At 45.6% G+C, this 24,499-nt stretch overlaps 1 protein-coding gene across 1 annotated transcript in view; it reads right to left on the bottom strand.

The window, feature by feature from the left end:
- The window catches only part of corin (corin, serine peptidase), a 136,220-nt gene that overhangs the window by 76,920 nt on the left and 34,801 nt on the right, over window positions 1-24,499 (bottom strand). Inside the window, 1 exon segment of the mRNA XM_064940870.1 lies at window positions 23,688-23,901. Within this exon segment, the coding sequence (XP_064796942.1) occupies window positions 23,688-23,901 (214 nt within the window).

Here is a 24,499-nt window from a genome sequence, read left to right as displayed (position 1 = left end):
AAATGTGAATTTAATGGTTCAGGAGAAGTGCAGTGAATAGTGACACTTTTGCCAATATAAATTAATGTATTTACGGGACACCCAGAGCTGCCCATTGACGCGAACCTTCCAGACGTGCTAAATGCTTTTTACGATAGCTTTGAAGCAAACAACACTGAAGCATGCATGACAGCACCAGCTGTTCTGGACGTCTGTGTGATAACACTTTCGGTAGCCGATGTGAGCAAGACTTTTAAACAGGTCAACATTCACAAAGCCGCAGACAGATTACTAGGATGTGTACTCAAAGCAGACAGATGACTAGGATGTGTACTCAAAGCAGACAGATGACCAGGATGTGTACTCAAAGCATCGGACCAACTGGCAAGTGTCTCCAATAACATATTCAACCTCTCCCTGACCCAGCTGTGACAGAGCGGCACAGACCACTGCGCCACTCGGGAGGCCCATAACAGCAAACTCAACGATGGTGTTGGAATCGTGCCTGGCCGTGCAGTCATGGGTGAACAGGGAGTACAGGAAGGGGCTGAGCATGCACCCCTGAGGGGCCCCAGTGTTGAGGATCAGCGTGGCAGTTGTGTTGTTACGTACCCTTACCACCTGGGGGCGGCCCATCAGGAAGTCCAGGATCCAGTTGCAGAGGGAGGTGTTTAGTCCCAGGGTCCTTAGCTTAGTGATGAGCTTTGAGGGCACTATTGTGTTGAACACTGAGCTGTAGTCAATGAATAGCATTCTCACATAGGTGTTCCTTTTGACCAGGTGGGAAAGGGCAGTGTGGAGTGCAATAGAGATTGTGCAATAGAGACTGTGGATCTGTTGGGGCGGTAAGCAAATTAGAGTGGGTCTAGGGTTCCTGGATGATGGTGTTGATGTGAGCCATGACCAGCCTTTCAAAGCACTTCATGGCTACAGATGAGTGCTACGCGTTGGTAGTCATTTAAGCAGGATACCTTGATGTTATTGGGCACATGGTGGTCTGCTTGAAACATGTTATTGCAGACTTGGTCAGGGACGGGTTGAAAATGTCAGTGAAGTCAGTGCATGCTCGGAGTACACATCCTGGTAATCATTCTGCGCTTCTGGCCTTGAGAATGTTGACCTGTTTAAAGGCCTTGCTCGCATCGGCTACGGAGAGAGTGATCACACAGTTGTCCGGAACAGCTGGTGCTCTCATACATGCTTCAGTGTTGCTTGCCTCGAAGCATGCATAATTTAGCTTGTCTGTTAGGCTCGTTTCACTGGGCAGCTCATGGCTGTGCTTCCCTTTATAGAGTCCATAATAGTTTGCAAGTTCTGCCACATCCGACGAGCATCAGAGCCGGTGTCGTAGGATTCAATCTTAGTCCTGTATTGACGCTTTGCCTGTTTGATGGTTCGAGGGCATAGCGGGATTTCTTATAAGCGTCCGGGTTAGAGTCCCACTCCGTGGGGATGTTCCGCTCAGTGCGGATGTTGCCTGTAATCCATGGCTTCTGGTTGGGGTATGTACGTAAGGTCACTGTGGGGACGACGTCCTCAATGCACGTATTGATAAAGCCAGTGACTGATGTGGTGTACTCCTCAATGCCATCGGAAGAATCCCGGTACATATTCCAGTCTGTGAAAAACATTACTGAAGCTGAACTTCTGCATCACCTGACCACTTCCTTATTGAGCGAGTCACTGGTACTTCTTGCTTTAGTTTTTGCTTGTAAGCAGGAATGACATGACATGATATAGTCTTGGACTACTGTTGATACTGTATTACTGAATAATAACATGATATAGTCTAGGACTACTGTTGATACTGTATTACTGAATAATAACATGATATAGTCTAGGACTACTGTTGATACTGTATTACTGAATAATAACATGATATAGTCTAGGACTACTGTTGATACTGTATTATAGGACTGAATAATAACATGATATAGTCTAGGACTACTGTTGTACTGTATTACTGAATAATAACATGATATAGTCTAGGACTACTGTTGATACTGTATTACTAAATAATAACATGATATAGTCTAGGACTACTGTTGATACTGTATTATAGGACTGAATAATAACATGATATAGTCTAGGACTACTGTTGATACTGTATTACTAAATAATAACATGATATAGTCTAGGACTACTGTTGATACTGTATTACTAAATAATAACATGATATAGTCTAGGACTACTGTTGATACTGTATTACTAAATAATAACATGATATAGTCTAGGACTACTGTTGATACTGTATTATAGGACTGAATAATAACATGATATAGTCTAGGACTACTGTTGATACTGTATTACTGAATAATAACATGATATAGTCTAGGACTACTGTTGATACTGTATTACTGAATAATAACATGATATAGTCTAGGACTACTGTTGATACTGTATTATAGGACTGAATAATAACATGATATAGTCTAGGACTACTGTTGATACTGTATTACTAAATAATAACATGATATAGTCTAGGACTACTGTTGATACTGTATTATAGGACTGAATAATAACATGATATAGTCTAGGACTACTGTATTATAGGACTGAATAATAACATGATATAGTCTAGGACTACTGTTGATACTGTATTACTAAATAATAACATGATATAGTCTAGGACTACTGTTGATACTGTATTACTAAATAATAACATGATATAGTCTAGGACTACTGTTGATACTGTATTATAGGACTGAATAATAACATGATATAGTCTAGGACTACTGTTGATACTGTATTACTAAATAATAACATGATATAGTCTAGGACTACTGTTGATACTGTATTATAGGACTGAATAATAACATGATATAGTCTAGGACTACTGTATTATAGGACTGAATAATAACATGATATAGTCTAGGACTACTGTTGATACTGTATTACTAAATAATAACATGATATAGTCTAGGACTACTGTTGATACTGTATTACTAAATAATAACACGTTCGGAGGAGAGGGTCTTTGGTAACAGCTCTTTGGGGATGGATACAAGTTGAATGGAGTATTGCTTTGTGAATTATGCAAAAGCCTCAACCAGTAGAGCATTTAGAAAGCTGTTATGGACAGAATCATTGGCTAATGCATGGCCAGGATAAGGAAGACAGCAGACACAAAGCTGTTCAACCAGCTGTCATTAGAGCAGGGGAAACGTAGCCGACTGTAATGGATTTTTGTTGTTGTTGTTGTCAAACAATACCGAAAACAAGCATTCAGGAAAATAACTTGATATCACCGGACCACGCCATCTCCCAGTCCATCTCCATGGAGGGGTGTCATCTCCCAGTCCATCTACATGGAGGGGTTTCATCTCTCATTCCATCTACATGGAGGGGTGTCATCTCCTAGTCCATCTCTATGGAGGGGTGTCATCTCCCAGTCCATCTCTATGGAGGGGTTTCATCTCCCAGTCCATCTAAATGGAGGGGTTTCATCTCCAAGACCATCTCTATGGAGGGGTTTCATCTCCCAGTCCATCTACATGGAGGGGTTTCATCTCCCAGTCCATCTCCATGGAGGGGCTTCATCTCTATGGAGGGGTTTCATCTCCCAGTCCATCTCTATGGAGGGGTTTCATCTCCCAGTCCATCTACATGGAGGGGTTTCATCTCCCAGTCCATCTCCATGGAGGGGCTTCATCTCTATGGAGGGGTTTCATCTCCCAGTCCATCTCTATGGAGGGGTTTCATCTCCCAGTCCATCTACATGGAGGGGTTTCATCTCCCAGTCCATTTCTATGGAGGGGTGTCATCTCCCAGTCCATCTCTATGGAGGGGTGTCATCTCCCAGTCCATCTCTATGTAGGGGTTTCATCTCCCAGTCCATCTCTATGGAGGGGTTTCATCTCCCAGTCCATCTCTATGGAGGGGTTTCATCTCCCAGTCCATCTCTATGGAGGGGTTTCATCTCCCAGTCCATCTCTATGGAGGGGTTTCATCTCCCAGTCCATCTCTATGGAGTGGTTTCATCTCCCAGTCCATCTCTATGGAGGGTTTCATCTCCCAGTCCATCTCCATGGAGGGGTTTCATCTCCCAGTCCATCTCTATGGAGGGTTTCATCTCCCAGTCCATCTCTATGGAGGGGTTTCATCTCCCAGTCCATCTCTATGGAGGGGTTTCATCTCCCAGTCCATCTCCATGGAGGGGTTTCATCTCCCAGTCCATCTACATGGAGGGGTTTCATCTCCCAGTCCATCTCCATGAAGGGGTTTCATCTCCCAGTCCATCTCCATGGAGGGGTTTCATCTCCCAGTCCATCTCTATGGAGGGGTTTCATCTCCCAGTCCATCTCCATGAAGGGGTTTCATCTCCCAGTCCATCTCTATGGAGGGGTTTCATCTCCCAGTCCATCTCCATGGAGGGGTTTCATCTCTATGGAGGGGTTTCATCTCCCAGTCCATCTCTATGGAGGGGTTTCATCTCCCAGTCCATCTCTATGGAGGGGTTTCATCTCCCAGTCCATCTCTATGGAGGGGTTTCATCTCCCAGTCCATCTCCATGGAGGGGTTTCATCTCTATGGAGGGGTTTCATCTCCCAGTCCATCTCCATGGAGGGGTTTCATCTCCCAGTCCATCTCTATGGAGGGGTGTCATCTCCCAGTCCATCTCTATGGAGGGGTGTCATCTCCCAGTCCATCTCTATGGAGGGGTGTCATCTCCCAGTCCATCTCTATGGAGGGGTGTCATCTCCCAGTCCATCTCTATGGAGGGGTGTCATCTCCCAGTCCATCTCTATGTAGGGGTTTCATCTCCCAGTCCATCTCTATGGAGGGGTTTCATCTCCCAGTCCATCTCCATGGAGGGTTTCATCTCCCAGTCCATCTCCATGGAGGGGTTTCATCTCCCAGTCCATCTCTATGGAGGGGTTTCATCTCCCAGTCCATCTCTATGGAGGGGTTTCATATCCCAGTCCATCTCCATGGAGGGGTTTCATCTCCCAGTCCATCTCCATGGAGGGGTTTCATCTCCCAGTCCATCTGCATGGAGGGGTTTCATCTCCCAGTCCATTTCTATGGAGGGGTTTCATCTCCCAGTCCATTTCTATGGAGGGGTTTCATCTCCCAGGCCATCTCCATGGAGGGGTTTCATCTCCCAGTCCATCTCCATGGAGGGGTTTCATCTCCCAGTCCATCTCCATGGAGGGTTTCATCTCCCAGTCCATCTCCATGGAGGGGTTTCATCTCCCAGTCCATCTCCATGGAGGGGTTTCATCTCCCAGTCCATCTCCATGGAGGGGTTTCATCTCCCAGTCCATCTCCATGGAGGGGTTTCATCTCCCAGTCCATCAATAGGGAGGGGTTTCATCTCCCAGTCCATTTCTATGGAGGGGTTTCATCTCCCAGTCCATTTCTATGGAGGGGTTTCATCTCCCAGTCCATCTCCATGGAGGGGTTTCATCTCCCAGTCCATCTCCATGGAGGGGTTTCATCTCCCAGTCCATCTACATGGAGGGGTTTCATCTCCCAGTCCATCTACATGGAGGGGTTTCATCTCCCAGTCCATCTCCATGGAGGGGTTTCATCTCCCAGTCCATCTCCATGGAGGGGTTTCATCTCCCAGTCCATCGCTATGGAGGGGTGTCATCTCCCAGTCCATCTCTATGGAGGGTTTCATCTCCCAGTCCATCTCTATGGAGGGGTTTCATCTCCCAGTCCATCTCTATGGAGGGGTTTCATCTCCCAGTCCATCTCCATGGAGGGGTTTCATCTCCCAGTCCATCTCCATGGAGGGGTTTCATCTCCCAGTCCATCTCTATGGAGGGGTTTCATCTCCCAGTCCATCGCTATGGAGGGGTGTCATCTCCCAGTCCATCTCTATGGAGGGTTTCATCTCCCAGTCCATCTCTATGGAGGGTTTCATCTCCCAGTCCATCTCCATGGAGGGGTTTCATCTCCCAGTCCATCTCTATGGAGGGGTTTCATCTCCCAGTCCATCTCTATGGAGGGGTTTCATCTCCCAGTCCATCTACATGGAGGGGTTTCATCTCCCAGTCCATCTCCATGGAGGGGTTTCATCTCCCAGTCCATCTCTATGGAGGGGTTTCATCTCCCAGTCCATCTCTATGGAGGGGTTTCATCTCCCAGTCCATCTCCATGGAGGGGTTTCATCTCCCAGTCCATCTCTATGGAGGGGTTTCTACACACATCCCATCCCATATTAACAGATCATGTTGGGGAGGAACTAAACAGTGAGGAGACAAGCCCTTTATCTACGTCAACAAAACATCATTCAGAGGGCGTCTACTTTAACCAAAGGAAAAAAACAAAAACGAGGTTAACAAAATAAAACATCTCTTCTGTTCTATGTGAGTTACTGTATTATACTGTGCTTCATAACAGGTTACTGCTGCAGTCAAAACCAGCACCAACTGCTAACAGTTTTCGGTTGGTCTTAAATATCCCCGCCAGCACATACTGAAATTGGGACTTTGGCACGTTTTTTAAGGACACACCTCAGTGAAAGCGAGCTCATATAAGACAGGTAAATTACCAATCCTGGCGCGACGTTTTGGAAATAGAAAAGCACCTGCTTGTACAGGTCGAAATGGCAGAGGAGCATTTGACAAATGCACTGGCTTAAGACCTGCCAAAATTGACCCCATAGAATGATATATAAATATAGATATAGACATATAGAATGACTTAGGAAATGTACACCTTTCCTCTCTCAGTCATTGGTCATTGAATACAATAAAACCTCTGAAAACCATCCCTGCTGGCCAACAGATTTTCTCGTGGAGTGTTGATTCATTACTTTTTTCAGCACATTGATTTAAAGCATCTCTTTTAAATTTGGTTTAATAAGGGTTTTCTGGTCAGACTCACTAGAATATATAATATGCAGAGAAATGTTCAGAATATTAGGGATCAATGACAGGAAACACACACATATTTGTCTCCTGTTCAGCACCAATTTGTAGATTTTTTTAAATACTCCGATCTTGTATGTTATATATATATTATTCCGAAAAGTATTTATGAACAAAAATAAAAGCCTGGTTTGGAGAGACTTTACACAACAAATATATTGGCAAATAAAACAAATAAAAAGTGGTTTGATTCATTCTGAAAGTTGCCAAGAGTCAAGAGTCGCTACTTCACCAATTCAACATTATGGCCACCTTCCCGCTTGCCATGATTGGCTGAAATACTGAGTGGGCTGGACATGCAGAGATGTATGTTTGGTCTGCCATAGAGAACGTTTCTGTCTATAATGTGAGCTGGTGAGGATATGGAGGTAATCCTGTCTAATGACTTTTTAAAGACATCACGTAGGAGAACTGCATCAGTGTTGCTCTAAACTTCATGGAGGACCGAGTTTTTACATCACTGGAATTAGAGTATGACAGCTAAAGAGATGGGAAAAACACCTGTCTACGGATTACATCTTCAAACTAGAGGGCATCCGGAACAGAGAGTCCAACCATGATGGAAACGGGTGAGATGGACGAGCAAGCGACATTTTCAGATATTACACGTTTCAGATTTAATATGAATAATATAATATATAATAATATGAATGGAGAGGAGGAGAGGAGGAGAGGGGTAATAATAATATGAATGGAGAGGGGGAGAGGGGTAATAATAATATGAATGGAGAGGAGGAGAGGAGGAGAGGGGGAGAGGGGTAATAATAATATGAATGGAGAGGAGGAGAGGGGTAATAATAATATGAATGGAGAGGAGGAGAGGAGGAGAGGGGGAGAGGGGTAATAATAATATGAATGGAGAGGAGGAGAGGGAGAGGGGGGGAGGGGTAATAATAATATGAATGGAGAGGAGGAGAGGGGGAGAGGGGTAATAATAATATGAATGGAGAGGAGGAGAGGGGTAATAATAATATGAATGGAGAGGAGGAGAGGAGGAGAGGTGGAGAGGGGTAATAATAATATGAATGGAGAGGAGGAGAGGGGGAGAGGGGTAATAATAATATGAATGGAGAGGAGGAGAGGAGGAAAGGGGTAATATGAATGGATGAATGGAGAGGAGGAGAGGAGGAGAGGGGGAGAGGGGTAATAATAATATGAATGGAGAGGAGGAGAGGGGGAGAGGGGTAATAATAATATGAATGGAGAGGAGGAGAGGGGTAATAATAATATGAATGGAGAGGAGGAGAGGAGGAGAGGGGTAATAATAATATGAATGGAGAGGAGGAGAGGGGGAGAGGGGTAATAATAATATGAATGGAGAGGAGGAGAGGAGGAGAGGGGTAATAATAATATGAATGGAGAGGAGGAGAGGGGTAATAATAATATGAATGGAGAGGAGGAGAGGGGGAGAGGGGTAATAATAATATGAATGGAGAGGAGGAGAGGAGGGAGAGGGGTAATAATAATAATATGAATGGAGAGGGGGAGAGGGGTAATAATAATATGAATGGAGAGGGGGAGAGGGGTAATAATAATATGAATGGAGAGGGGAGAGGAGGGGTAATAATATGAATGGAGAGGAGGAGAGGAGGAGAGGGGTAATAATAATATGAATGGAGAGGGGGAGAGGGGTAATAATAATATGAATGGAGAGGGGAAGAGAAGGAGAGGGGTAATAATAATATGAATGGAGAGGGGGAGAGGGGTAATAATAATATGAATGGAGAGGGGAGAGGAGGAGAGGGGTAATAATAATATGAATGGAGAGGAGGAGAGGGGTAATAATAACATGAATGGAGAGGGGGAGAATGGAGGGAGGAGTAATAATAATATGAATGGAGAGGAGGAGAGGGGTAATAATAATATGAATGGAGAGGAGGAGAGGGGTAATAATAATATGAATGGAGAGGAGGAGAGGGGTAATAATAATATGAATGGAGAGGAGGAGAGGAGGAGAGGGGTAATAATAATATGAATGGAGAGGAGGAGAGGAGGTGAGGGGTAATAATAATATGAATGGAGAGGAGGAGAGGAGGGAGAGGGGTAATAATAATATGAATGGAGAGGAGGAGAGGAGGAGAGGGGGAGGAATAATAATATGAATGGAGAGGAGGAGAGGGGGGAGAGGGGTAATAATAATATGAATGGAGAGGAGGAGAGGAGGGAGAGGGGTAATAATAATATGAATGGAGAGGAGGAGAGGAGGAGAGGGGTAATAATAATATGAATGGAGAGGAGGAGAGGGGGGAGAGGGGGAAGGGGTAATAATAATATGAATGGAGAGGAGGAGGAGGGGGGGTAATAATAATATGAATGGAGAGGAGGAGAGAGGAGAGGGGTAATAATAATATGAATGGAGAGGAGAGGAGGAGGGGGTAATAATAATATGAATGGAGAGGAGGAGAGGGGTAATAATAATATGAATGGAGAGGGAGAGGAGGGGGGTAATAATATATGAATGGAGAGGAGGAGAGGAGGTGAGAGGGGTAATAATAATATGAATGGAGAGGAGGAGGAGGAGGAGAGGGGTAATAATAATATGAATGGAGAGGGAGGAGAGGGGGAGGAGGGGGAGAGGGTAATAATAATATGAATGGAGAGGAGGAGAGGAGGAGAGGGAGTAATAATAATATGAATGGAGAGGAGGAGAGGAGGAGGAGGGGTAATAATAATATGAATGGAGAGGAGGAGAGGAGGAGAGGGGTAATAATAATATGAATGGAGAGGAGGAGAGGGGGAGAGGGGTAATAATAATATGAATGGAGAGGGGAGGGAGGAGAGGGGTAATAATAATATGAATGGAGAGGAGGAGGGGAGGGGGAGAGGGGGGGTAATAATAATATGAATGGAGAGGAGGAGAGGAGGAGAGGGGGAGAGGGGGAGAGGGGTAATAATAATATGAATGGAGAGGAGGAGAGGAGGAGAGGGGTAATAATAATATGAATGGAGAGGAGAGGAGGAGAGGGTAATAATAATATGAATGGAGAGGGGGAGAGGAGGAGAGGGGTAATAATAATATGAATGGAGAGGAGGAGAGGGGTAATAATAATATGAATGGAGAGGGGGAGAGGGAGGAGAGGGGTAATAATAATATGAATGGAGAGGGGGAGAGGAGGAGAGGGGTAATAATAATATGAATGGAGAGGAGGAGAGGGGGAGAGGGGTAATAATAATATGAATGGAGAGGAGGAGAGGAGGAGAGGGGGAGAGGGGTAATAATATGAATGGAGAGGGGAGAGGAGGAGAGGGGTAATAATAATATGAATGGAGAGGAGGAGAGGGGGAGAGGGGTAATAATAATATGAATGGAGAGGAGGAGAGGAGGAGAGGAGGAGAGGGGTAATAATAATATGAATGGAGAGGAGGAGGGGGAGAGGGGTAATAATAATAATGAATGGAGAGGAGGGGGTAGAATGGGGGAGGAGGGGGAGAGGGGTAATAATAATATGAATGGAGAGGAGGAGGAGGGGGAGAGGGGTAATAATAATATGAATGGAGAGGAGGAGAGGAATGGAGAGGAGGAGAGGAGGAGAGGGGTAATAATAATGAATGGAGAGGAGGAGAGGAGGAGAGGGGTAATAATAATATGAATGGAGAGGAGGAGAGGAGGAGGAGGGGGTAATAATAATATGAATGGAGAGGAGGGGGGAGGGGTAATAATAATATGAATGGAGAGGAGGAGAGGGGTAATAATAATATGAATGGAGAGGAGGAGAGGAGGAGAGGGGTAATAATAATATGAATGGAGAGGAGGAGAGGAGGGAGAGGGGTAATAATAATATGAATGGAGAGGAGAGAGGAGGGGGTAATAATAATGAATGGAGGGTAATAATAATATGAATGGAGAGGAGGAGAGGGGTAATAATAATATGAATGGAGAGGAGGAGAGGGGGAGAGGGGTAATAATAATAATGGAATGGGGGAGAGGGGTAATAATAATATGAATGGAGAGGGGAGAGGGAGGGGGAGGGGTAATAATAATATGAATGGAGAGGGGGGAGAGGAGGAGAGGGGTAATAATAATATGAATGGAGAGGAGGAGGGGAGGGGGTAATAATAATATGAATGGAGAGGGGAGAGGAGGAGAGGGGTAATAATGAATGGAGAGGGGAGAGGGGTAATAATAATATGAATGGAGAGGAGAAAAGGGAGGAGAGGGGTAATAATAATATGAATGGAGAGGAGGAGAGGAGGAGAGGGGTAATAATAATATGAATGGAGAGGAGGAGAGGGGGAGAGGGGTAATAATAATATGAATGGAGAGGAGGAGAGGGGTAATAATAATATGAATGGAGAGGAGAGGGGGAGAGGGGTAATAATAATATGAATGGAGAGGGGAGAGGAGGAGAGGGGTAATAATAATATGAATGGAGAGGAGGAGGGGAATGGAGAGAGAGGGGTAATAATAATGAATGGAATGGGAGAGGAGGGGGTAGAGGAGGAATGGAGGGGAATAATAATATGAATGGAGAGGAGGAGAGGGGGAGGAGGGGTAATAATAATATGAATGGAGAGGGGAGAGGAGGAGAGGGGGAGGGGGTAATAATAATATGAATGAGAGAGGAGGAGAGGGGGAGAGGGGTAATAATAATATGAATGGAGAGGAGGAGAGGGGGAGAGGGGTAATAATAATATGAATGGAGAGGAGGAGAGGGGGAGAGGGGTAATAATAATATGAATGGAGAGGAGGAGAGGAGGAGAGGGGTAATAATAATATGAATGGAGAGGAGGAGAGGAGGAGAGGGGTAATAATAATATGAATGGAGAGGAGGAGAGGGGGAGAGGGGTAATAATAATATGAATGGAGAGGAGGAGAGGGGGAGAGGGGTAATAATAATATGAATGGAGAGGAGGAAAGGGAGGAGAGGGGTAATAATAATATGAATGGAGAGGAGGGAGAGGAGGAATGGAGAGGAGGAGAGGGGAATAATAATATGAATGGAGAGGAGAGGGGGAGGGAGGAGAGGGGTAATAATAATAATGAATGGAGAGGAGGAGAGGGAGGAGAGGGGTAATAATAATATGAATGGAGAGGAGGAGAGGAGGGAGAGGGGTAATAATAATATGAATGGAGAGGGGAGAGGGGGAGAGGGGTAATAATAATAATGAATGGAGAGGAGGAGAGGGGAGAGGGGTAATAATAATATGAATGGAGAGGAGGAGAGGGGAGAGGGGTAATAATAATATGAATGGAGAGGAGGAGAGGAATGGAGAGGGGGAGGATAATAATATGAATGGAGAGGGGGAGAGGGGTAATAATAATATGAATGGAGAGGAGGAGAGGAGGAGAGGGGGGGTAATAATAATATGAATGGAGAGGAGGGAGAGGAGAGGGGTAATAATAATATGAATGGAGAGGAGGGAGGGGGGAGAGGGGGTAATAATAATATGAATGGAGAGGAGGAGGAGGAATAATAATATGGGAGGGGTAATAATAATATGAATGGAGAGGAGGAGAGGAGGAGAGGGGTAATAATAATATGAATGGAGAGGAGGAGAGGGGTAATAATAATATGAATGGAGAGGAGGAGGGGGTAATAATATGAATGGAGAGGGGGAGGGGGGAGGGAATAATAATATGAATGGAGAGGAGGAGAGGGGGAGAGGGGTAATAATAATATGAATGGAGAGGAGGAGAGGAGGAGAGGGGTAATAATAATATGAATGGAGAGGAGGAGAATGGAGGAGGGGGTAATAATAATAATGAATGGAGAGGAGGAGAGGGAGGGAGGAGAGAGGGGGAATAATAATATGAATGGAGAGGAGGAGAGGAGGAGAGGGGTAATAATAATATGAATGGAGAGGAGGAGAGGAGGAGAATGGGGTAATAATATGAATGGAGAGGAGGAGAGGGGGAGAGGGGTAATAATAATATGAATGGAGAGGAGGAGAGGAGGAGAATAATATGAATGGAGAGGAGGAGGGGTAATAATAATATGAATGGAGAGGAGGAGAGGAGGAGGGGGGGTAATAATAATATGAATGGAGAGGGGGAGAGGAGGAGAGGGTAATAATAATATGAATGGAGAGGAGAGGAGGGAGAGGGGTAATAATAATATGAATGGAGAGGAGGAGAGAGGGGAGAGGGGGATAATAATATGAATGGAGAGGAGGAGAGGGGTAATAATAATATGAATGGAGGGGGAGGGGTAATAATAATATGAATGGAGAGGAGGAGAGGAGGGAGAGGGGTAATAATAATATGAATGGAGAGGGGGAGAGGGAGGAGAGGGGTAATAATAATATGAATGGAGAGGAGGAGAGGAGGAGAGGGGTAATAATAATATGAATGGAGAGGAGGAGAGGAGGAGAGGGGGAGAGGAATAATAATATGAATGGAGAGGAGGAGAGGAGAGGAGGAGAGAGGGTAATAATAATATGAATGGAGAGGAGGAGAGGAGGAGAGGGGTAATAATAATATGAATGGAGAGGAGGAGAGGGGGAGAGGGGTAATAATAATATGAATGGAGAGGAGGAGAGGGGTAATAATAATATGAATGGAGAGGAGGAGAGGGGAGAGGGGTAATAATAATATGAATGGAGAGGAGGAGAGGGGGTAATAATAATATGAATGGAGAGGGGGGAGAGAGGGGTAATAATAATGAATGGAGAGGAGGAGAGAGGGGAGAGGGGTAATAATAATATGAATGGAGAGGAGGAGAGGAGGAGAGGGGTAATAATAATATGAATGGAGAGGAGAGGAGAGGGGTAATAATAATATGAATGGAGAGGAGGAGAGGAGGAGAGGGGGTAATAATAATATGAATGGAGAGGAGGAGAGGAGGAGGGGGTAATAATAATATGAATGGAGAGGAGGAGAGGGGAGAGGGGGGAGAGGGGGGGAGAGGGTAATAATAATATGAATGGAGAGGAGGAGAGGAGGAGAGGGGTAATAATAATATGAATGGAGAGGAGGAGAGGGGGAGAGGGGTAATAATATGAATGGAGAGGGGAGAGGGGGAGAGGGGTAATAATAATATGAATGGAGAGGAGGAGAGGAATAATAATATGAATGGAGAGGAGGGGGGAGAGGGGTAATAATAATATGAATGGAGAGGAGGGAGAGGAGGAGAGGGGGAATAATAATATGAATGGAGAGGAGGAGAGGAGGGAGAGGGGGTAATAATAATATGAATGGAGAGGAGGAGAGAGGAGGGGGTAATAATAATAATGGATGGAATGGAGAGGAGGAGGGGAGGAGGGGGAGAGGGGTAATAATAATATGAATGGAGAGGGAGAGGAGGAGAGGGGTAATAATAATATGAATGGAGAGGAGGAGGGGAGAGGGGTAATAATAATATGAATGGAGAGGAGGAGAGGAGGAGAGGGGTAATAATAATGAATGGAATGGAGAGGAGGAGAGGAGGGAGAGGGGTAATAATAATATGAATGGAGAGGAGGAGAGGAGGGGGTAATAATAATATGAATGGAGAGGAGGGGAGGGGGGAGGGGTAATAATAATATGAATGGAGAGGAGGAGAGGAGGAGAGGGGTAATAATAATATGAATGGAGAGGAGGAGAGGAGGAGGAGAGGGTAATAATAATATGAATGGAGAGGAGGAGGAGAGGGGGTAATAATATGAATATGGGAGAGGGGTAATAATAATATGAATGGAGAGGAGGAGAGGAGGAGGGGGTAATAATAATATGAATGGAGAGGAGGAGAGGAGGAGGGGGTAATAATAATATGAATGGAGAGGGGAGAGGAGGAGAGGGGTAATAATAATATGAATGGAGAGGAGGAGAGGAGGGGGAGAGGGGTAATAATATGAATGGAGAGGAGGAGAGGGTAATAATAATATGAATGGAGAGGGGAGAGAGAGGAGGAGAGGGGTAATAATAATATGAATGGAGAGGAGGAGAGGAGGAGAGGGGTAATAATAATATGAATGGAGAGGAGGAGAGGAGGAGAGGGGTAATAATATGAATGGAGGGAGGAGGGGTAATAATAATATGAATGGAGAGGAGGAGAGGGGTAATAATAATATGAATGGAGAGGAGGAGAGGGGGAGGAGAGGGTAATAATAATATGAATGGAGAGGAGGAGAGGAGGGAGGAGAGGGGAGAATAATAATATGAATGGAGAGGAGGGAATGGAGAGGGGGGTAATAATAATATGAATGGAGAGGAGGAGGGGTAGGGAGGAGGAGAGGGGTAATAATAATATGAATGGAGAGGAGGAGAGGAGGAGAGGGGTAATAATAATATGAATGGAGAGGGAGGAGGGGGTAATAATAATATGAATGGAGAGAGGGGGAGAGGGGGGGTAATAATAATATGAATGGAGAGGAGGAGAGGGAGGAGAGGGGTAATAATAATATGAATGGAGAGGAGGAGAGAATAATATGAATGGAGAGGGGAGAGGGGAATAATAATATGAATGGAGAGGAGGAGAGGAGGAGAGGGGTAATAATAATATGAATGGAGAGGGGGAGAGGGGTAATAATAATATGAATGGAGAGGAGGAGAGGGGAGAATGGGGTAATAATAATATGAATGGAGAGGGGAGGAGAGGAGGAGAGGGGTAATAATAATATGAATGGAGAGGAGGAGAGGAGGAGAATGGGTAATAATAATATGAATGGAGAGGAGGAGAGGGGAGAGGGGTAATAATATGAATGGAGAGGGGAGAGGGGGGAGGGGTAATAATAATATGAATGGAGAGGGAGGAGAATGGAGAGGGGGAGAGGGGAGAGGGGTAATAATAATATGAATGGAGAGGGGAGAGAATGAGGGGGGAGAGGGGTAATAATAATATGAATGGAGAGGAGGAGAGGGGTAATAATAATATGAATGGAGGGAGGAGGGGTAATAATAATGAATGAATGGAGAGGGGAGAGGGGGAGAGGGGTAATAATAATATGAATGGAGAGGAGGGAGGAGGGGGAGAGGGGTAATAATAATATGAATGGAGAGGAGAGAGGAGAGGAGAGGGGTAATAATAATATGAATGGAGAGGAGGAGAGGAGGAGAGGGGTAATAATAATATGAATGGAGGAGGAGGAGGAGGGGGAGAGGGGTAATAATAATATGAATGGAGAGGAGGAGAGGAGGAGAGGGGTAATAATAATATGAATGGAGAGGAGGAGAGGGGTAATAATAATATGAATGGAGAGGAGGAGAGGGGTAATAATAATATGAATGGAGAGGAGGAGAGGAGGAGAGGGGTAATAATATGAATGGAGAGGAGGAGAGGAGGAGGGGGTAATAATAATATGAATGGAGAGGAGGGGGGTAGAATGGGGGAGGAGATAATAAATATGAATGGAGGAGGAGGAGAGAATGGAGAGAGGAGGAGGGGGAGAGGGGTAATAATATGAATGGAGAGGGGAGAGGGGTAATAATAATATGAATGGAGAGGAGGAGAGGGGTAGGGGAGGGGAGAGGGGTAATAATAATATGAATGGAGAGGAGGAGAGGAGGAGAGGGGTAATAATAATATGAATGGAGAGGAGGAGAGGGAGGAGAGGAGGGGTAATAATAATATGAATGGAGAGGAGGAGAGGAGGAGAGGGGTAATAATAATATGAATGGAGAGGAGGAGAGGGAGGAGAGAATGGGTAATAATAATATGAATGGAGAGGAGGGAGAATAATAATATGAATGGAGGGAGAGGGGTAAGGGGTAATAATAATATGAATGGAGAGGAGGAGAGGGGTAATAATAATATGAATGGAGAGGAGGAGGGGGGAGAGGGGTAATAATAATATGAATGGAGAGGAGAGAGGAGGAGAGGGGAATAATAATATGAATGGAGAGGAGGAGAGGAGGAGAGGGGTAATAATAATATGAATGGAGAGGAGAGAGAATGGAGAGGAGAGGGGTAATAATAATATGAATGGAGAGGAGGGAGGAGGAGGGGTAATAATAATATGAATGGAGAGGAGGGAGGGGGGAGAATGGAATAATAATATGAATGGAGAGGGGGAGAGGGGAGAGGGTAATAATAATATGAATGGAGAGGGAGGAGAGGAGGAGAGAGGGTAATAATAATATGAATGGAGAGGAGGAGAGGAGGGGAGAGGGGTAATAATAATATGAATGGAGAGGAGGAGAGGAGGAGGAGGGGTAATAATAATATGAATGGAGAGGAGGAGAGGAGGAGGGAATGGAGAGGAATAATAATATGAATGGAGGAGGGGAGAGGAATGGAGAGGGGAGTAATAATAATATGAATGGAGAGGAGGAGAGGAGGAGAGGGGGTAATAATAATATGAATGGAGAGGAGGAGAGGAGGAGAGGGGGTAATAATAATATGAATGGAGAGGAGGAGAGGAGGAGGGGGTAATAATAATATGAATGGAGAGGAGGAGAGGGGGTAATAATAATAATATGAATGGAGAGGAGGGGGAGGGGGTAATAATAATATGGGAGAGGGGGGGAATAATAATATGAATGGAGAGGAGGAGGGGAGAGGGGTAATAATAATATGAATGGAGAGGGGGGAGGAGAGGGAGTAATAATAATATGAATGGAGAGGAGGAGAGGAGGGGGGGAGAGGGGTAATAATAATATGAATGGAGAGGAGGAGAGGAGGAGAGGGGTAATAATAATATGAATGGAGAGGAGGAGAGGGGAGAGGGGTAATAATAATATGAATGGAGAGGAGGAGAGGGGGGGGTAATAATAATATGAATGGAGAGGAGGAGAGGGGGAGAGGGGTAATAATAATATGAATGGAGAGGAGGAGAGGAGGGGAGAGGGGTAGGAATGGAGAGGGGAGAGGGGTAATAATAATATGAATGGAGAGGAGGGAGAGGAGGGAGAGGGGTAATAATAATATGAATGGAGAGGAGGAGAATGGAGGAGAGGGGTAATAATAATATGAATGGAGAGGAGGAGGGGAGGAGGAGAGGGGTAATAATAATATGAATGGAGAGGAGGAGAGGAGGAGAGGGGTAATAATAATATGAATGGAGAGGAGGAGAGGAGGAGAGGGGTAATAATAATATGAATGGAGAGGAGGGAGGGGTAATAATAATATGAATGGAGAGGGGAGAGGAGGAGGGGGTAATAATAATATGAATGGAGAGGGGGAGAGGGGGAGAGGAGGAGAGGGGTAATAATAATATGAATGGAGAGGAGGAGAGGAGGAGAGGGGTAATAATAATATGAATGGAGAGGAGGAGAGGAGGAGGGGGAGATAATAATATGAATGGAGAGGAGGAGGAGAGGAGAGAGGGGGTAATAATAATATGAATGGAGAGGAGGAGGAGGAGGGGGTAATAATAATATGAATGGAGAGGAGGAGAGGAGGAGAGGGGGTAATAATAATATGAATGGAGAGGAGGAGGGGGAGAGGGGTAATAATAATATGAATGGAGAGGGGGAGAGGGGAGGGGTAATAATAATATGAATGGAGAGGAGGAGAGGGGGAGAGGGGTAATAATAATATGAATGGAGAGGAGGAGGGGAGGAGGGGGGAGAGGGGTAATAATAATATGAATGGAGAGGAGGAGAGGGGAGGGGGTAATAATAATATGAATGGAGAGGAGGAGAGGAGGAGAGGGGTAATAATAATATGAATGGAGAGGAGGAGAGGAGGAGGGGGTAATAATAATATGAATGGAGAGGAGGAGAGGGGGAGGGAGAGGGGGTAATAATAATATGAATGGAGAGGAGGAGAGGGGAGAGGGGGTAATAATAATATGAATGGAGAGGAGGAGAGGGGAGAGGGGTAATAATAATATGAATGGAGAGGAGGAGAGGAGGAGGAGGGGTAATAATAATATGAATGGAGAGGAGGAGAGGAGGAGGAGGAGGGGGGAGAGGGGTAATAATAATATGAATGGAGAGGAGGAGAGGGGAGAGGGGTAATAATAATATGAATGGAGAGGAGGAGAGGAGGAGGGGGTAATAATAATAATGGAAGGGAGAGGAGGGAGGGGGAGAGGGGTAATAATAATATGAATGGAGAGGAGGAGAGGAGGAGAGGGGTAATAATAATATGAATGGAGAGGAGGAGAGGGGTAATAATAATATGAATGGAGAGGAGGAGAGGGGTAATAATAATATGAATGGAGAGGAGGAGAGGGGGAGAGGGGTAATAATAATATGAATGGAGAGGGGGAGAGGAGGAGAGGGGGAGAGGGGTAATAATAATATGAATGGAGAGGGAGGAGAGGAGGAGAGGGGTAATAATAATATGAATGGAGAGGAGGAGAGGAGGAGAGGGGTAATAATAATATGAATGGAGAGGAGGAGAGGGGGGTAATAATATGAATGGAGAGGAGGAGAGGGGGAGAGGGGTAATAATAATATGAATGGAGAGGAGGAGAGGAGGAGAGGGGGAGAGGGGTAATAATAATATGAATGGAGAGGAGGAGGAGGGGGTAGAATGGAGAGGGGGAGAATAATAATATGAATGGAGAGGAGAATGGAGAGGAGGAGAGGGGTAATAATAATATGAATGGAGAGGAGGAGAGGGGTAATAATAATATGAATGGAGAGGAGGAGAGGGGGAGAGGGGTAATAATAATATGAATGGAGAGGAGGAGAGGAGGAGAGGGGTAATAATAATATGAATGGAGAGGAGGAGAGGGTAATAATAATATGAATGGAGAGGAGGTAATAATAATAATGAATGGAGAGAGGAGGAGAATGGAGGAGGGAGGGGGGTAATAATAATATGAATGGAGAGGAGGAGAGGAGGAGAGGGGTAATAATAATATGAATGGAGAGGAGGAGAGGAGGAGAGGGGTAATAATAATATGAATGGAGAGGAGGAGAGGAGGAGAGGGGTAATAATAATATGAATGGAGAGGAGGAGAGGAGGAGAGGGGTAATAATAATATGAATGGAGAGGAGGAGAGGAGGAGGGGTAATAATAATATGAATGGAGAGGAGGAGAGGAGGAGAGGGGTAATAATAATATGAATGGAGAGGAGAGGAGGAGGGGGTAATAATAATATGAATGGAGAGGAGGAGAGGGGTAATAATAATATGAATGGAGGGGTAATAATAATATGAATGGAGAGGAGGGAGAGGGGGTAGAATGGAGGAGGGAGAGGGGGAGAGGGGTAATAATAATATGAATGGAGAGGAGGAGAGGAGGAGAGGGGTAATAATAATGAATGGAGAGGGAGGAGGGGTAATAATAATATGAATGGAGAGGAGGAGAGGAGGGGGTAATAATAATATGAATGGAGAGGGGGAGAGGGGTAATAATAATATGAATGGAGAGGAGGAGAGGAGGAGAGGGGTAATAATAATATGAATGGAGGAGGAGGAGAGGGGAGAGGGGTAATAATAATATGAATGGAGAGGAGGAGAGGAGGAGGAGGGGTAATAATAATATGAATGGAGAGGAGGAGAGGGGAGAGGGGAGAGGGGTAATAATATGAATGAATGGAGAGGGAGGGAGAGGAGGAGAGGGGTAATAATAATATGAATGGAGAGGAGGAGGGGAGGGGGTAATAATAATATGAATGGAGAGGAGGGGAGGAATGGAGAGGAGGGGGGGTAATAATAATATGAATGGAGAGGAGGAGAGGGGGAGAGGGGTAATAATAATATGAATGGAGAGGAGGAGAGGAGGAGAGGGGTAATAATAATATGAATGGAGAGGAGGAGAGGGGGAGAGGAGGAGAGGGGTAATAATAATATGAATGGAGAGGAGGAGAGGGGGAGAGGGGTAATAATAACATGAATGGAGAGGAGGAGAGGGAGGAGGGGGTAATAATAATATGAATGGAGAGGAGGAGAGGGGAGAGGGGTAATAATAATATGAATGGAGAGGAGGAGAGGAGGAGGAGAGGGGTAATAATAATATGAATGGAGAGGAGGAGAGGGGGAGAGGGGTAATAATAATATGAATGGAGAGGAGGAGAGGAGGGAGAGGGGTAATAATAATATGAATGGAGGGAGGAGAGGGGTAGGGGAGAGGGGAATGGAGAGGGAGGAGGAGAGGAGGAGAGGGGTAATAATAATATGAATGGAGAGGAGGAGAGGAGGAGGGGGTAATAATAATATGAATGGAGAGGAGGAGAGGGGGAGAGGGGTAATAATAATATGAATGGAGAGGGGAGGAGAGGGGTAATAATAATATGGAGAGGGGTAATAATAATATGAATGGAGAGGAGGAGAGGGGGAGGGGGTAATAATAATATGAATGGAGAGGGGGAGAGGGGGAGAATGGAGGGGGAGAGGGGTAATAATAATATGAATGGAGAGGAGGAGAGGGGGAGAGGGGTAATAATAATAATGGAATGGAGGGATGGAGAGGGTAATAATAATATGAATGGAGGGAGGAGAGGGGTAATAATAATATGAATGGAGAGGAGGAGAGGGGGAGGAGAGGGGTAATAATAATATGAATGGAGAGGAGGAGAGGAGGGGGTAATAATATGAATGGAGAGGGGAGAGGGGGTAATAATAATATGAATGGAGAGGAGGGAGAGGGGGGGTAATAATAATATGAATGGAGAGGAGGAGAGGAGGAGAGGGGTAATAATAATATGAATGGAGAGGAGAATGGAGAGGAGGAGGAGGGGGGAGAGGGGTAATAATAATATGAATGGAGAGGAGGAGAGGGGGAGAGGGGTAATAATAATATGAATGGAGAGGAGGAGAGGGGGGAGAGGGGTAATAATAATATGAATGGAGAGGAGGAGAGGGGGGAGAGGGGTAATAATAATATGAATGGAGAGGAGGAGAGGAGGAGAGGGGTAATAATAATATGAATGGAGAGGAGGAGAGGGGGAGGAGGGGAATAATAATATGAATGGAGAGGAGGAGGGGTAGAATGGAGGAGAGGGGGAGAGGGGTAATAATAATATGAATGGAGAGGAGGAGAGGGGTAATAATAATATGAATGGAGAGGAGGAGGAGGAGGGGGTAATAATAATATGAATGGAGAGGAGGAGAGGGGGAGAGGGGTAATAATAATATGAATGGAGAGGAGGAGAGGAGGAGAGGGGTAATAATAATATGAATGGAGAGGAGGAGGAGGAGGGGGTAATAATAATATGAATGGAGAGGAGGAGGAATGGGGAGGAGAGGGGTAATAATAATATGAATGGAGAGGAGGAGAGGGGGAATGGAGAGGGGTAATAATAATATGAATGGAGAGGAGAGGAGGAGAGGGGAATAATAATATGAATGGAGAGGAGGAGGGGGAGAGGGGTAATAATAATATGAATGGAGAGGGAGGAGAGGGGGAGAGGGGTAATAATAATATGAATGGAGAGGAGGAGGGGGGAGAGGGGTAATAATAATATGAATGGAGAGGAGGAGAGGGGGAGAGGGGTAATAATAATATGAATGGAGAGGAGGAGAGGGGTAATAATAATATGGGAGAGGAGGAGAGGGGGAATAATAATATGAATGGAGAGGAGGAGAGGGGGAGAGGGGTAATAATAATATGAATGGAGAGGAGGAGGGGAGGAGAGGGGTAATAATAATATGAATGGAGAGGAGGAGAGGAGGAGAGGGGGAGAGGGTAATAATAATATGAATGGAGAGGATGAATGGAGAGGAGGAGAGGAGGTAGAATGGGGGAATAATAATAATATGAATGGAGAGGGGAGAGGAGAATGGAGGGGGGGGGAGAGGGGTAATAATAATATGATGAATGGAGGAGGAGGAGAGGGGGAAGGGGTAATAATAAATGGAATGGAGAGGAGGAGAGGGGGAGGGGGTAATAATAATATGAATGGAGAGGAGGAGAGGGGGGAGGGGTAATAATAATATGAATGGAGAGGAGGAGAGGGAGGGGTAATAATAATATGAATGGAGGGAGGAGAGGAGGAGAGGGGTAATAATAATATGAATGGAGAGGAGGAGAGGGGGAGAGGGGTAATAATAATATGAATGGAGAGGAGGAGAGGAGGAGAGGGGTAATAATAATATGAATGGAGAGGAGGAGAGGAGGAGAGGGGTAATAATAATATGAATGGAGAGGAGGAGAGGGGAGAGGGGTAATAATAATATGAATGGAGAGGAGGAGAGGGGTAATAATAATATGAATGGAGAGGAGGAGAGGGGAGAGAATAATATGAATGGAGAGGAAGGGTAATAATGAATGGAGGGAGGGAATAATAATATGAATGGAGAGGAGGAGAGGGGTAATAATAATATGAGGAGGGAGGAGAGGGGTAATAATAATATGAATGGAGAGGAGGAGGAGGAGGGGGTAATAATAATATGAATGGAGAGGAGGAGAGGAGAGGGGGTAATAATAATAGAGGAGGAGAGGAGGAGAGGGGGGGTAATAATAATATGAATGGAGAGGAGGAGAGGAGGAAATGGGAGGAGAGGGGTAATAATAATATGAATGGAGAGGAGGAGAGGGGGAGAGGGGTAGAATGGAGGGAGAGGGGGAGAGGGGTAATAATAATATGAATGGAGAGGAGGAGAGAGGGGGAGAGGGGTAATAATAATATGAATGGAGAGGAGGAGAGGGGGAGAGGGGTAATAATAATATGAATGGAGAGGGGGAGAGGGGGAGAGGGGTAATAATAATATGAATGGAGAGGGGGAGAGGGGTAATAATAATATGAATGGAGAGGGGGAGAGGGGGAGAGGGGTAATAATAATATGAATGGAGAGGGGGAGAGGGGTAATAATAATATGAATGGAGAGGAGGAGAGGGGGAGAGGGGGTAATAATAATATGAATGGAGGGGGAGAGGAGGAGAGGGGGAGAGGGGTAATAATAATATGAATGGAGAGGGGGAGAGGGGTAATAATAATATGAATGGAGAGGGGGAGAGGGGGAGAGGGGGAGAGGGGTAATAATAATATGAATGGTGATATGGAGGAGAGGGGTAATAAATAGTAATTTAGGAGAAGTAACAACACTGTACCAACACACACACACTCCCCTACCTGGGTTGACCGTGGCGTGGAGTGATGCATTCTGGTAGAGCAAGCGTGCAGCCGAACAGCATGATGTGTCTGTAGCAGCCGAGCCGGTGTAAATAGGAAAAGAACTTGAGAAACATGTCAACCTCCGAGGCCCTCACCACCGCGAGCCCTGGTGACTGAGTAGTCTGGTTATAGGGAAGCACGGTGCACTGGGCTTCTGAGATCAGGACACAGTCTGTAGGGGGTTGACATGGGGAGAGAGGGGAGAGAGACATGGGGAGAGAGAGGAGAGAGACATGGGGAGAGAGAGGAGAGAGAGACATGGGGAGAGAGAGGAGAGAGAGACATGGGGAGAGAGAGACATGGGGAGAGAGAGGAGAGAGACATGGGGAGAGGGGAGAGAGAGACATGGGGAGAGAGAGGAGAGAGAGACATGGGGAGAGAGACATGGGGAGAGAGAGGAGAGAGACATGGGGAGAGGGGAGACATGGGGAGAGAGACATGGGGAGAGAGAGGAGAGAGACATGGGGAGAGAGAGGAGAGAGACATGGGGAGAGGGGAGAGAGAGACATGGGGAGAGAGAGGAGAGAGACATGGGGAGAGGGGAGAGAGAGACATGGGGAGAGAGAGGAGAGAGAGACATGGGGAGAGAGACATGGGGAGAGAGAGGAGAGAGACATGGGGAGAGGGGAGACATGGGGAGAGAGAGACATGGGGAGAGAGAGGAGAGAGAGGAGAGAGAGACATGGGGAGAGAGACATGGGGAGAGAGGAGAGAGAGAGACATGGGGAGAGAGGGGAGGAGAGAGACATGGGGGAGAGAGAAGAGAGAGA

This window comes from Oncorhynchus masou, chromosome 27 (assembly GCF_036934945.1).
Source record: "Oncorhynchus masou masou isolate Uvic2021 chromosome 27, UVic_Omas_1.1, whole genome shotgun sequence".
NCBI lineage: Eukaryota > Metazoa > Chordata > Actinopteri > Salmoniformes > Salmonidae > Oncorhynchus > Oncorhynchus masou.
Note: the sequence above shows the minus strand (reverse complement) of the source record. Positions and strands in the feature narration are given on the sequence as shown.